This window comes from Balearica regulorum, chromosome 5 (assembly GCF_011004875.1).
Source record: "Balearica regulorum gibbericeps isolate bBalReg1 chromosome 5, bBalReg1.pri, whole genome shotgun sequence".
Classification (NCBI taxonomy): domain Eukaryota; kingdom Metazoa; phylum Chordata; class Aves; order Gruiformes; family Gruidae; genus Balearica; species Balearica regulorum.
Window position 1 is genome coordinate 54,697,273 of NC_046188.1, and position 13,646 is coordinate 54,710,918.

General features: G+C 39.8%; 1 protein-coding gene across 8 annotated transcripts in view; it reads right to left on the reverse strand.

The window, feature by feature from the left end:
• Position 1: 1 nt before the first annotated feature.
• Positions 2-13,646, reverse strand: part of PTPRJ (protein tyrosine phosphatase receptor type J) — a 77,809-nt gene continuing 64,164 nt past the window's right edge. For all 8 annotated transcript variants that reach the window (XM_075754971.1, XM_075754966.1, XM_075754970.1 and 5 more), the window contains 12 exons: positions 11,759-11,969; positions 11,500-11,618; positions 10,274-10,361; positions 9,163-9,204; positions 8,152-8,239; positions 7,273-7,363; positions 6,345-6,418; positions 6,058-6,192; positions 5,534-5,653; positions 4,615-4,775; positions 3,978-4,113; positions 2-3,235 (listed from right to left, as the gene is read on the reverse strand). In XM_075754971.1, coding sequence (XP_075611086.1) covers positions 3,077-3,235; positions 3,978-4,113; positions 4,615-4,775; positions 5,534-5,653; positions 6,058-6,192; positions 6,345-6,418; positions 7,273-7,363; positions 8,152-8,239; positions 9,163-9,204; positions 10,274-10,361; positions 11,500-11,618; positions 11,759-11,969 — 1,424 coding nt within the window. In that variant the 3' untranslated portion in view covers positions 2-3,076. The remainder of the gene's footprint in view (positions 3,236-3,977; positions 4,114-4,614; positions 4,776-5,533; positions 5,654-6,057; positions 6,193-6,344; positions 6,419-7,272; positions 7,364-8,151; positions 8,240-9,162; positions 9,205-10,273; positions 10,362-11,499; positions 11,619-11,758; positions 11,970-13,646) is intronic.

The following is a 13,646-nucleotide window of genomic DNA, read 5'->3' on the forward strand; positions in this document are numbered from 1 at the left end:
CTAGGATGATGCTTTTTAATTGTTATTTTTATATTTTTTAAAACAAATCAAACCATTAAAAACATTATAGACATGTGCTGAAATTTCCTGTACAACAAATATGAAAACAATAAAATTTGTACATCATTTCAAGATATTCAACAGTCACTTATTTGAAACACATCACTTTTCCCTTCTTAAGCAGGCCCCAAATGGGAAAAAGAGTAGAACAGAAATGCAGGAGATATCATTTCCACACAGTAGAGCTTTCAGCCTGGAAAGTGGGTAGCTTTAGATAAGCAACAAGAGAAAACACTAACCAACCAAAGAGACAGATCTTGGCAACTGTAACAGAGAACGTCAGAAGGCAGGGAAAAGTTATTTGCAGGAATTCAAGTCATCTTGACCAAGACAGATCCACAAGGTAGAGTATTACCTGTAATCCTCCTCTTCCTACAGAGATATCCTATGAGGCATGTCCTACTTATTCACATTGACACTATGGCCAACTTCATGCTTACAACATTTTAAGCCTTACCAACTTTTTCCACCTATACCTGGAATCAGCAGGTCACTTACTTCAAACTTCAGTCTCTTCTCACAATGAGTCACTTTTGAGAAAACACATGCATCCGGTTGTATTAAAAATGGATACTCATTAGATGATGACATGAGTGAGAATTTGGCGCCTGCTTCCAACTTCAAAACAATGGGACAGACACGTTTGTTTTCTGTAAGAGTATCTGGGCAGTGGTTAGGCAGAAACACATACCATTCTAGCTAGTTTTCTGATGTTCTGCTGCAATATAATGCAAACACATGATCTAGCGTAGAAGATTCATCTCCCTCTCTTCTGTGCTATACAAAACAAAGGCCTTCTGAAGCTAGAGAGCATTCGCCACCCTAAGGCAGCAAGTTCTTGGGAGACTTGGAATAATGAATACTGGCTCTATGCTCTGCACAGATGTGCAGTAATTAAAAGATTAAGAGATTAAAAAAAAAAAATAATGTGACTGTAAGGGGCAGACTTTCTTCCCTCCCAGTTCCTTTGGAATGGTTCGGTTTGGTCCAAGTGGTTGGTTTGTCATCTGACAGCAGCTTAGGAAGAACGCCAGGTGAGAGATTCACTATGTGGACTGCCAGTTTGGATGGAGCTGGGCAGGATCATTAATGTTTGGTGGTTTTGTTGTTTTTTTGTTTTTTTTTTTTTAAAGTATTTCAGAGAGAGACAAAAAAATATTCAAGAACGTACAAGTGGCTGCTACAAAAAAAAAAAAAAAAAAAGCCGAAGCACACTGTGGTTTGTCCTCCAGTTTTCCTCACACAGCACACCACAATTTCACACCAAGTTGTAAAAAATTCCTCTGGATCTCTGTAAAGTTACAGTCGTGCATCAGGAATTCCTATGTTTTCCTTCAGCTGACAGTGGATTCTTTGAGGTCACCAGGTTCCACTGTAATGCCACATATACCCCTACTATCTGTAGCTTTTTCTGACAACTCTGCTAAAACAAACAAAAAACCCAAAAAAGAAAAAAAAAAGCAGCAGAATTCCAGGGACTCTGGTTACTAAACCTTCATAAGATTTTTACCACTTTATAGCTATTCTATAGCATAATTCATAAACTTCATACTCCTCTGCAATGCAACCAGTGCAATGATCCAAAGACCAAAAAACACACACTCCCTACCTAAGTCCTTCATTGGTAATGCCTTCGTAAGTCTAACAGTTATGTACCAGCAAAATAAATCCAATCTAATCCCTGACTTGTAAAATCAGCAACTAGGCATTTTCAGCTTGTTCGTTCTGTTTTTAAAAGGACCAGTTAAAACAAGAGCAGCAGTATATTGCAAATAATTATAAAACAATTACATTAGATCAATGAGATGCCGGCAGGTTAGATGTATCTCCGTTTTGAATAGCTAAAACAACCAAGAAATTGGTCTTTACAGCAGAATTTTGTGCAATCTGTTTTGGTAGAAACAGTAAAGCCAGTCAATCTGTTTTGGGAGTGCTTTGATACTTGGAACCTTAGTTCGACATTTTCACAGATTTATATATTTGAGGAAAAACAACAACAATGATAAAAAGACACCAACCTGAGTAAAACTCTATTAGAATAGAGTGATCATTATTCAGTAAATCATATATTGCACCTTTAAATAAATCATTATAAATTGTATAAAAACAGGAATATCAGCCAGGAACAGGGAGGAGCTATTCTGTCCTTCATACACACCCACACACACCCCCGCACACACATTCACATATTCACTTGTTCAGATTTTTTTACTATAGTTAAAGCTCGGAGTGACAGACCACACTCCTTTTCCTCTAGCAGAGGCACCGAAACATTAAGGCAGGGGATATTTGTGGTGAAATGCAAAAACAAAGCTCACCTCCAAACTTCTGGAGAGTCCTGCCAACAGTGCAACTACAGTTAAGTTTGACATAAGCCTTATTTAAAAATCTGTGTTCTCATTAAGAGTTTCAGTACAAAAATAGAATCTCTGCTGTTTTTTTTTCTAGAGTAGCAACTAGAAAAGGCACAATTTCCAAGTATAAATGTCCATTTGAAGGAGTTGTTCGTACTCCTTTTTAAATAAAAGGAACACAGAAAAAAAAATCACAGAGGCACATATCAATCAGCTAAGTAACCAGATACAGTAGATAAAATATGTTCCTGAAACTTATAATTAAATATATTAAAACAGCCCACAAGCCTGGTGTCTGTAAATGAAATCATATAAAATTGTAATAAAAAGCTTGTGTTATTATTTTAATATTTAAATTCTAGTTCACCGTTCATACTGCAAATGCTATTTCACCTATCAGCACTGTTAAATTCCCAAGAAAAAGCAAGATTCCTCTGTTAACTTTAAATAGTTTTGTTTGGGGTTGTTGGGGTTTTTTTATTATCAACCTGCGTCTCCTGCCAGCATTGTGTTTTTCCTCCTGTAGATCACATCTTCGAATGCGGACAGAACTGGAGAAGTCAGACGTGAGACACTGCACACAAGCTCGGAAAGCGTGAGTAGAACATCTCCCTTTCCTGTGCACAGGTAACACCTCGTGGAGACACTGTGTTCCTTCCAGACTATGCGTGGTAGCCATTGGCCTTCCCGAAGCCTGGCCCAGGCGTGAAATTTTCATAGATTGCCATTGCTGTCATGTTTTGGTAAATAAGATCCGTTTTCTTGTCTTTCTGGGATCTAATAATATCCATAACACACTGGTTTAGGAAGATGTATTGGTCCTGATGGAAGAAAAAGAAAAAGAAGGGTAATGTCTTTCTAGAAAATACCTGATTTTGGAAGTAATTCTGCTCCTGAGTATAGGTTTTGGTTTCTGGATGCACTGCACTGAATGTCATCACAGAGTATTTTTGAGAAGTTGTACGTATAGTTCATAGAAAATAGGGCTGGAAAGAACCTCATGACATCATCCGATCACCCCCCTCTAAAAAATTAGGGTCAAATTTACTGTCAAGCCTAACACCCTCTTAACAGACTTTCATGAGAGAGATTTTACAGCCTTTTCCAAAGCAGTTTGATTTAACCCACACGCCTTTTTGGATCAAAGCGATAATTTCAGTAGGAACACATGTGTTCCTGTGGAACACAAAAGAAAAGATGCACAGCAAGACCACTTGACTTGAGACAATTCTGGCTCACAGACAGAAAGATAAAACTCACATGGGCAAAACAAGCTGCAAAAAAACCCCCAACTTTTTCAGGATTTGATTCTTTCCAGCCGCAAATGCCAGTCCTACAAAGTACTCTAAAGAGATTGCTTGGACGTGCCACAGCCCCTGGCTGCAACTACTATTGTGGGAAGAGATGAAACAGGAAGGAGGGCAGGTAAATGAAGAACAATTTCAGATTGCTCCTTAATATCTCATCTTCCTGTAATTCAGGAAGAGCTGAATCTTGAGCTACATCTTGAATCCACCTTTCCCGGATTGTTATGCACATTTGAAAAACACGCTGCAAACTTACCTCAGTTTGCACCATTAAAGGTCGATGCATGCGAAGATCATATACCACTCCGTACACATCCACAGTATTCTCCATTTCGATCTGCTGAATCAGGCGGTCAATGGCAATGAACGTCCCTGTCCTCCCAACGCCAGCACTGCAATGACACAGGGAAGCCTCTTACTGCTTCCTCTCAACCACCTGCTCACCAGTGGCCTGACGCAAAGCCAGTGAAGCTAGTAAGATGCTTTCTGTTATTTCAGTGGCACAGGTATTACGAGTCTCCGCAGTCCAGAGGGGTGGTTCTTACCATCACCAAGGAGAAGGGAGGACATGCTTCTGGGTTTCCCAGCCTTCCACTTGCACAAGATTACATATAAAAGCATCTGAAAAGCCAACTTTTTCAGCTAAATTTTGCAGGCTAGGAGAGACAATCTGTTCTAATGAAATTTTGTATTATGTACTTTACTACCTGCATAGCATTGCTACATCTCTGAACCACAAGGCAAAGGTTTTAATTTATCACAGTGAATAGCCCACGTCCTTAAGCAAAGAGACTTATTTTTCCATGTTTTCTTTTTTAATCACACTGAAAAAGAACTGTTCTTTAAAAAGCCACAAGATAAAAGTGTGTCTAACACAAACACGTTCTTCCTACCTGCAGTGCACCAGAGTAGGAGAGTCGATTGGATTTTGACTGCTGTACTCATGAACAAGGTGTCTAAAGTTGATGAGAAGGTCTGTTGTCTCTGGCACTCCGTGATCTGGCCAGGAAGTGAAATGGAACTGGCGCACTGTGTGGCTCTCCGTTGTGTTGGACTAGAGGAATACACATTAAAAACAAAAGAAAACTGGCTTCAGCAGAGCAACAGTAGGGCTTCCTGCCGTACGTACTGGGCAAAGCTCAGCTTCACTAAAGATGCCTGTTACAAACTGCAGTAATTTGGTCAAATGATATTTCAGTTTCCCTTTTCCTTCTGCTCTGGTTAAGAATACTTTGAAATAATTTCCGTTTACTTTTCACTTTAGTCCAAGATCATCTCTGCTGCACTACATTGGCTGGCAGAGATGGGGCTAGGTTCAGTCTTGCAGGTATTACACCTATCTGCATAAGCACAAGTTTTGGTGCAAATCTCAGGGAAACATGAGCTGCAGGGTCACTGATGGGGCAATCAGTAATTCCCATTAGCAGGATGGATTTTGCTGGCAGATCTCTTTCTGACACAGGGAGGGTCTTACAACTCATTCCCACCTCTGGGTACATTACTAACACACTGTTGTGGGAAGCCAGGGCATATGAACAAATGCATATGCATAAATACCACAGAAATCTCGTTGTCAGTAAGTAGCGTGAAAGGTTTTAAATCAGACTTTTCACAGAAAGCAGACCAATACATTCAAAGCCTCAAATTAAAATAAACCTTTTGCCTCAGATCACTTTGAATTTGATTAAATTTTAGTGAAATGATTATATTCTGTCACTCCTGTGTTGCTTGACATGTGAAGTCACAGTGACAGGACAAACCACTTCTACAAGTATTTATACACCAAGAGCTAACAGCCAAGGGGGTACTCACCTTTTCTACAGTGAAGTCCCTTATTGTCCACTCTGGAAGGTCAATCCCTGAGACCTTTGTCACAATGATGTCACCATATTTCTTGGATTCGTTGTCCGGCCAGTACTGCTCACATTTTGTCTGAGAATAGAGTTACAAGCTTAGACACATTACACACAGCAATGGAGCAACTGACTGTTAGTTTTAAATAACATACCACTTGAAGCAGGGCTAGAAAGCATGTCACCCTTCCCAATGATCTCAAGGCAGGAGAACCTCTACCAAAATCATTCTTTAGGGAGAAGAACCCACCCTTAAAGATGGCAATTCCAAAACCCTCTTGAGACAATCTATTCTGGTAGTCGGTGGATATAAAAATGGGAAAAAGCTAAAAAAATCTGACTTATTTATTTTAGGAAACAGTCTTCCAGTAAGCAGATGGTTGTTAAAAGAAAGTGGTCAGCCTCCAACCTACTAGGGTAACAACCAAATTAAAAGAGATTGAACCATCCTCAAGAGACAGTTCAGTTTTAATAAAAACATACCCGGGCTTGTTCAACACATTTTGTCAACATAACAATGGAGTAGATATTCTTTTCCCAAATCATGCGCCAGAAGTCTTCTATAGTATTGGGTAAAGGACCCTGTGCAGCAATAAATGCCTTCTTTGAATTATAGCCCTAAGAAGAAAAAAAACAAAATAAATACATATACACACACACATGTGCATCAATGAGACATAAAAACCAAATTTTAAACATCGGTATGATCTGTTAAGCCTACATCATAAAAATACACATTACGTTTAATTTCAACTAATGAAGCAACTTACAGGCATATAGTTTGCATTAATATAATCATCAGTTGGAGAGCTTTGATCTGAAAGTTTAACACGAGAAATATCATCTGCAGAAAGAAAAAAACGAAAAGAAAATCATGAATTTTAGAACTAGAACCTTTCAGGAAGATACTGCTTATCTAATGCATGGTTTCTAAATAAAAGGTGTTTTAGAACAATTTAAGAGTAAGAATATAACTTTAGGAATCATAAATAGCAGTAGTTTATAATTTTTATAATGAAAACCTTCAGAAAAATGAGTGGTCAGGATAAATTTTTTTTTACAACATGGTTTGGTTTTGCCTATTTATATATTTTTAATCCAACATGAAATTCACTATAGTTTTAATTACTGGAAAAAAAAATAGGCAATTTGTCTCCTGTTGCCATTGCAGCTGTTGTTTTTCCTCCAGAGCATCCCTAAGTACTCAGCACTGTTCATCTTCCTGTTCCTTCTTACACTCTGCTATGTTGAGATGCCCACAAACAGCCTAGCAGGGCTTAGGCTCTTAGTTTGTCTGCAAAGCTGGGCAGCAGGGTCTTAATTCTCATAGCTCTGCACATCTGTCTGTAGTCAACTGTTAACCTCTTGGGTTTTTGTTCTGTGTTTTTTTCCAATCTGGACTGCAACTTTCTCACAAATGGAAAATTAAAATTAGTTAATTAAGGGAAAGTTCTTTAAGGAGCTTTCTTAAGGGAAGGTTTGGGAACTTTAGGGAACATTCTTGAGGGAAAGCTCTTTAGATTTGCTTATACAGTGATGTTTGGAAAGCAGAAGCCCAAATGCTTTCGTTTGGAAACTGATGACATTTAGCCCTCTCTGAAACCTCTGGGTATTATTAAAGCCAGATTGGCCAAACCCAAGGCTTTTCACCTAAAATCTCAACCAGTAGAAGATGCAAAACCTAAGAGAGTAACTCACAAGGTAAGACGTTGTTGTATCTATTTTTTCCCCTGTTCTCAGCAAGTTCAGCAGCAAATTTGGGCTGATGAACACCAGCAGACTTGAGTTCCTACAATAAAAAAGGGATTTGTGAGCACCTGGTCCTGGTTTAGGAATCATACAGAAACACATGACTGAAACGGAGAAATACTCCAAACACTCTTGGCCTTTGCTGTAAAAGTAGGCATGTTAAACTGGGATAAACGACAATAAAAATCAGCTTTCTACAGAGTGGAAGGGTGACAGTGGCAAACCTGATAGAGAAGGGATTAATACAGACTGTAGGAATGGTTTACAACCCAGAGACAGGCTTTGTATGTACGTTGTAACAATTGAGCTTTAGCACATTTCATAGGAAAACAGTTATGGTCACTAAGAAATCGTAGTTGTTGTTTCTGATTGCTCCTTCAAGCTATTTATAGGTGTGGTTTGCAAATCACACCTACACATTAAAAAAGTCACTGATACTAGCAACAGACCTGTCTTCTTGTGTAGAAAAACAAAAATGAGAGAAAAAAAAGTGCAGAGAAGTTAAATAGCTTTCCCTAGGCTAACTCTGTAGTGTGACTAGGGCAAGGACTCAGGAGATCCTGTCTCTGGTGAGCGCTCTGAGCAGCAGGCCATGCTATAAGCTCACAGGGAGAGATAATGGTTCGGGATGTGAAGTATTTCTCATACACTTCAACTAAATTTGGAGCTGAATCAGGGGAGGGAAGGCTTACGTATGTGGCTTAATAATCTCTATAATAAATGTCCCTTCTCTTCCCCTTCAGTAAGCCTCGCATATGCTCCATGGGAAAGCTAATTTGCCTTTCCAAAAATATTTGTCATGAAGCTCGCTCCACTGAGGGCACATACCTCATACTCTTCAGCAAAACCACAGTTGGAGTCAGCTTGCTGCTTCTTAAAGTAGGACTCAAAGTTCTCCACTTTAATCATTTTTGATCTACAATGAGAAAAGCCATGTATTGGTAACTGGTATTAGGTAAATAAACCATTAATTCAGTTAATGTGTTAGAAAGTATGCTTTACTTACTTCTTGACTCTTCAGGGGAGGGTGAGGGGAAGAAAAAAAGGTTGATTAGACACATGCAGCTGTATTTTTCACTATGTGAATCTAAGAATGAAAGCATGACTGTTAGTAGCAGCCACAAAACTGTGTTTACAGGGGACAGGATATCAAGCATAGCATTTAACTCATCTCTTAAACCAAGGTGAGAAGAGACACATCCTTCAGGAGAAGAATATTGCAGAAGGTGTCAGTCAGCCGCTTCTGCACTCCTATCACATTGGCCCCATTCCCTGGTGTATTTTATCTCAACTACCAAAGCCTATGCAGGTGGGACTCCATGTGATGCTCCGGCTGTGCCTTTCCATCAGCACAAAAATTGGTGCAAGAACCAATAATGTGATTCAATTGCACCATCTGGGACTTCTAATATATTCGGTTACCCTCCCACGGCCAGCTTTTACAATCTCAACATTATCCGAATTAATGGCTCAGCACAAAGTAGTCATAAAGCAAAAGAAAATTCAGGCCACAGTGCAGAATTTTGCCTCTGTGCACTTTATCAACAATTCGGATTGTTGCCTCGACGTGCACGGAAGCCTGCGTTTCATTCAAACATCCTAAACTACGTGGAGCATTTGTTTGTCTAATAACAATTCATGAAGTGAACACTCAAATCCCTGTGGATTGATCATTATGATTATTTTTAGTCTGTAGGCCGGAGTCTTTAAACTCCACAATGAATTAATTCTGCAAAATTCTATATAAAACTGCACAGAAAACAAGTATCAGGGTTCAGAGTAAGTCTTGCAAATACCACTTGAGGTCAGAAAACAACATGTGAAAGAATATGGACTTACTTAATTGGCGAAAAGGACACTTCAGTATTTCTTTTGTCTTTCCTGTAAGGTGAAAAAAAACCAACACAATAGGTTCACAATAGAATTTAATGGCATGCATATGAGATTTCTGACAACAGCTATTTCCTGTGCCTGTTCAGAACAATTTCTTTTAAAGCATCTCATTCTGTGCAAAAAAACTCCCCGAGGCAAACCTTACATCTGGAGTAAGAGCAAAATACTTCATCCTTCATCCAGTGATGTTGCGCAATGGGACTGTTTCTTTCTTTTGGAACCAGAGTACAATGCCTGAACACAAAGCACATCGTTTGGTGGAAGACGTATATCTGAGGGATCTGTATTGCCAGCTAACATCTCAGGAGAATTGCTACTAATCGCAGAATCCCTACAGTAAGTGTTCAGCAGTGATGTGCCAGTGGTACTGAATGTGGTAGGTGAATGAAAATAAGCGTTCCTAGCTTTAAAGGAAGCTCTTCTCATTAGTGTCGACAGCTATCGACATGCTTATAAAAAAATAACAGCAGTTAATCAAAGAAACTAATAGAACTGGACCAAGGACCCTAAAGCTAACTCTTTAGAAAGGATGTACAGCATGTTAAGAAGCAGGAAGAAGCCTTAGTGGACTCTTAAGTCCCAGATTATTTGGAAAAGACTGGAAATGGAGAGACCAGCTCAAACCCTAAGCAACTCATCAGCTTCTGGAAACTCCAGGATGGAAGTTTCATTTGATAGGCCATCAAACAATTAAAAAGTGTGATTAATGGATACTTTAAAATAAAACCATCTAAGATACAATTATATATGTCTTTTAGCACAATAATTTGTGATGTTCGCTTATTTCTGACTGAATTACTTGATCAGCATGCATGAATTCAGAAGAACTAAACAAAACAATTCTGAACTCATTAGCTTGTATGGAGTTGAACAAAGTCGTTTAACTAGCTTGATACATCAACTTGTAACATACAAAAAAGATGTTTAATAGAATGTATTTTAAAGCATCATGACAAAAGTGTATAAAATAGAAAGAGAGGCCTTTTTAGGAGAAAGTTACAGAAGTGAAACACTGGTGTTCCTCATCACAACAAACACAATAATGAACACACATTACCTTCTCCTTCTCCAGAATATGAAACTCCCGATAGCAGCTATAGCCAATAGAGCTAAAAGGCATCCAATGACAGCTCCAGCAATAACACCTGATAAAAGAGAACAAGCATTACTCATTACTGATTTACCTCTTGGTAATGATCTAACTAAACCAACATTCTACAAGAGAACCTCACAAGTGACAGAGCACACTCCACCCTACTAAATATCTTTCCTTTAGTCTGTCCTCTGGCAGTACCAGTATTGAAAGCTCATTAAGAATAATAAACCAAGGATGATAAACTAATAAAAAATTGGGATCAAAGGACCAGTATTTGCATTCCAATATACCCGCTTCTAATTTACCAGAACTGTTAGAACATTAGCTGCTTTCTACTACTTGTTTCTGTACCAAAGTCTAGTGCACCGTCCAATCCCTTTTAGCGTGCCATGAGTAGCACGGCTTTTGGTTACTTCCACGGTGGAAATCATACATGGAAAAAGAGGTCACCCAGAGAACTACCAAGGTATGAATTTACAGAGCAGTGTCACTGCAAAGCTAGAAAGAAACAGTCCATCACAGAGAAACGAACAAGTGTGTCCTGGTTTTGGCTGGCATACAGCTTATTTTCTTCCTCACAGCTAGTAGTGCTGTGTTTTGGATTTAGGATGAGAATAATGTTGATAACGCACTGATGTTTTGGTTGCAGCTAGGGAATGTTTACACCAAGTCAAGGCCTTCTTGGCTTCTCACCCCACCAGCACGTAGGCTCAGGGTGCACAAGACGCTGGGAAGGGACACAGCCAGAACAGCTGACCCAAACCGGCCAAAGGGATATACCATACCATATGACATCATGCTCAGTATATGACTTGGGGGAAGCTAGCTGGTGGTTGGGACCGCAGCTTGGGAACTAGCTGGGCATTGGTGGTCTGCGGATGGTGAGCAATTGTGCTCTGCATCACTTGTTTTGTATATTCTTTTATCATTATTATTCTCCTCTTCCTTTTCTGTTCTATTAAACTGTGTTTATCTCAACCCACAAATTTTATTTCTCTTTTTCCCCAATTCTCTCCCCCATCCCACTGTAGGGAGGAGTGAGCAAATGGCTGTGTGGTTGTTTTAGCTGCCTGTCAAGTTAAACCACAACAGTATGTTTTGCTATTATGAAACTTGCCCTAATTAAGGAATCTCCACACACCGTGTATATGCAAAGCCGCCAGTTCTATATTTGACATTAACTATACCTGGATCCTGGGGTAGCAAAACCGCCTCAGAACAGGGTGAAAATGATACATAACTCTCTTCCCCTGCAATGATGTTGGCCATAGTAAAGGTTATATTAGTGAAACCTGCAACACTGGCCCTGTTGATAAGGGAAAAGAAAAAAAGAAAATAGGTACATGGTTCTAACAGCCTTAAGCAAGATCCGTAACCTTTTCATTAGATGATCTTTTAGATTTCAGCTGCAGCAAAATTAACCAAACAGAGGTTTGAGATAAATACCTGTACGAATGACGTGGAATCAATGGTCCATTTTCGTAGCCATGCATTGTGTTTCCCTTGCCTACATTAACGATGTTTGTATGATTCTGAGAATGGAGAGAAGGTGATTTTGCCTGCTCTGTATCTATGATGTATGTTACATAGGTGTCTGTCATCTTCTTCTCAAAATCTTTGTACGTGTTGTTCAATTTAAACTTCAAAGCCTCACAACCTTCAGGAAAAAACAAGGATATACTTGGTATACATCATTCACTGATTTTCTATCAATCGGCACAGTGGCTGCGATGGTAGTACAGTGCGTCACAATAACCACAGTTGTCATTACTCCAAAAGTACTGCCTGAAATGAAAGGCTGAGTGCAACAGGCAATCTGAGAAATCTGTTCTACTGCAGTACAATTTACTGAACTAACTCTCCACTCCCCAGTGTTACTTGTTTTAATCTCCTTTTGATTTTATTTCTACCATGTATAGTAGAGCTTCTCTGTAAAGGTACATATGCACTCTGTAAACTATCATATATAGCGAGTACAATGCAAACAGTGTAGAAAAAAGTCAACTGCTATTTGGTAACATTGTGCTACCCAAACAGCACCAAGCCTCATTCAGGGTGACACGAAACTCATCCTGACCTATACTTCCTTGCTGTGTCTTACAACAAGTCTCACACCTAAACCCTAAGAAAAGAAAGAGTTAATTTCTGCCTTCTCTTGATATAGACAAGCATCGGACAAAACAGTGATCAGAACAGCTTCTCTTCCAGAAGGCTAAGAAGAACGGGCTACCACAGCCAAACAGTTACCAACAGGACACCATCTGCAGAACAGCATCACTCTACAGTGTCTGTCATTAGAAGGTGAACCCTAGAAACTTGAGACAGATTATACAGTTGAGGCACGCGCGATCTAAGAGGTAATGAACAAGCTCAAATTACCAGTTGTCCAACAACTGCAAGCAAACTGCAAGAGCAAGCAAACTGATGTAAATATTCCAAGTGTTGCAGGAGGAAGAAGAATCTTGCTCATTTGACTTGTCCTGGTTTCAGCCGGGACAGAGTTAGTTTTCACCAGAAGCTGAGATGGGACACAGCCAGGACAGGTGACCCTAACTAGCCAAAGGGGTGTTCCATACTGTATGACATCATGCTCAGCATAAAAGGGGGGCTCGTCGGGGAGGGGCGGGAAAGCTCCGGGACAGTCTGAGTGTGGGCTGAGTGTCTAGTTGGTCATTGGGTCAGTAAATTGCATTGTGTATCACCCATTTTGTATATTCTAAGTACTGCTGTTGTTATTTCCCTCTCCCTTTTGTGTCCCAGTAAACCGTCCTTATCCCAGCCCATGAGTTCTACCTTTTTCCTCCGATTCTCCTCCCCATCCTGCCCGGGAGGGAGGAGTTAGCAAGCGGCTGTGGTGCTCAGCTGCTGGCTGGGGCAAAACCACAACAGACTGAAGTTCACATGCATTGCTCTCTACTGACAAAGAGTAGAGAGCTCTTTACAAAGAGCTAAAAAGTTCCTTCTAAAAGCAGATACAGTATTTAATTCACCTTTAGAAAGGAGAAACCTTGCAGGTGCTCTGAAAGGTGGAAAAACTATAGTAAGTTTCCTACAGTTGTGTAGATAAGGTTTGATCTGCCAGCAGCAAGCTGGTGACTCACTGCCACCAGCAGCAAAGCTCTCAACAACTATAACTGTGCAGGAACAGGGTGCAAGACAGCTCTTCTAAAGCACTAGTTTGGTGACATTAAAGGCACCTGAGGTTGCAGTTAACTCTTAGAAATGGGTGTTCAATACTATCTGAGAGACATTATATGTCCTGCCTGGTCCCTGGTTTCCATTCCAAAAGGATGTACACCCCAGGTTATAGCTGCAGCTCGTTTTGGATATCACC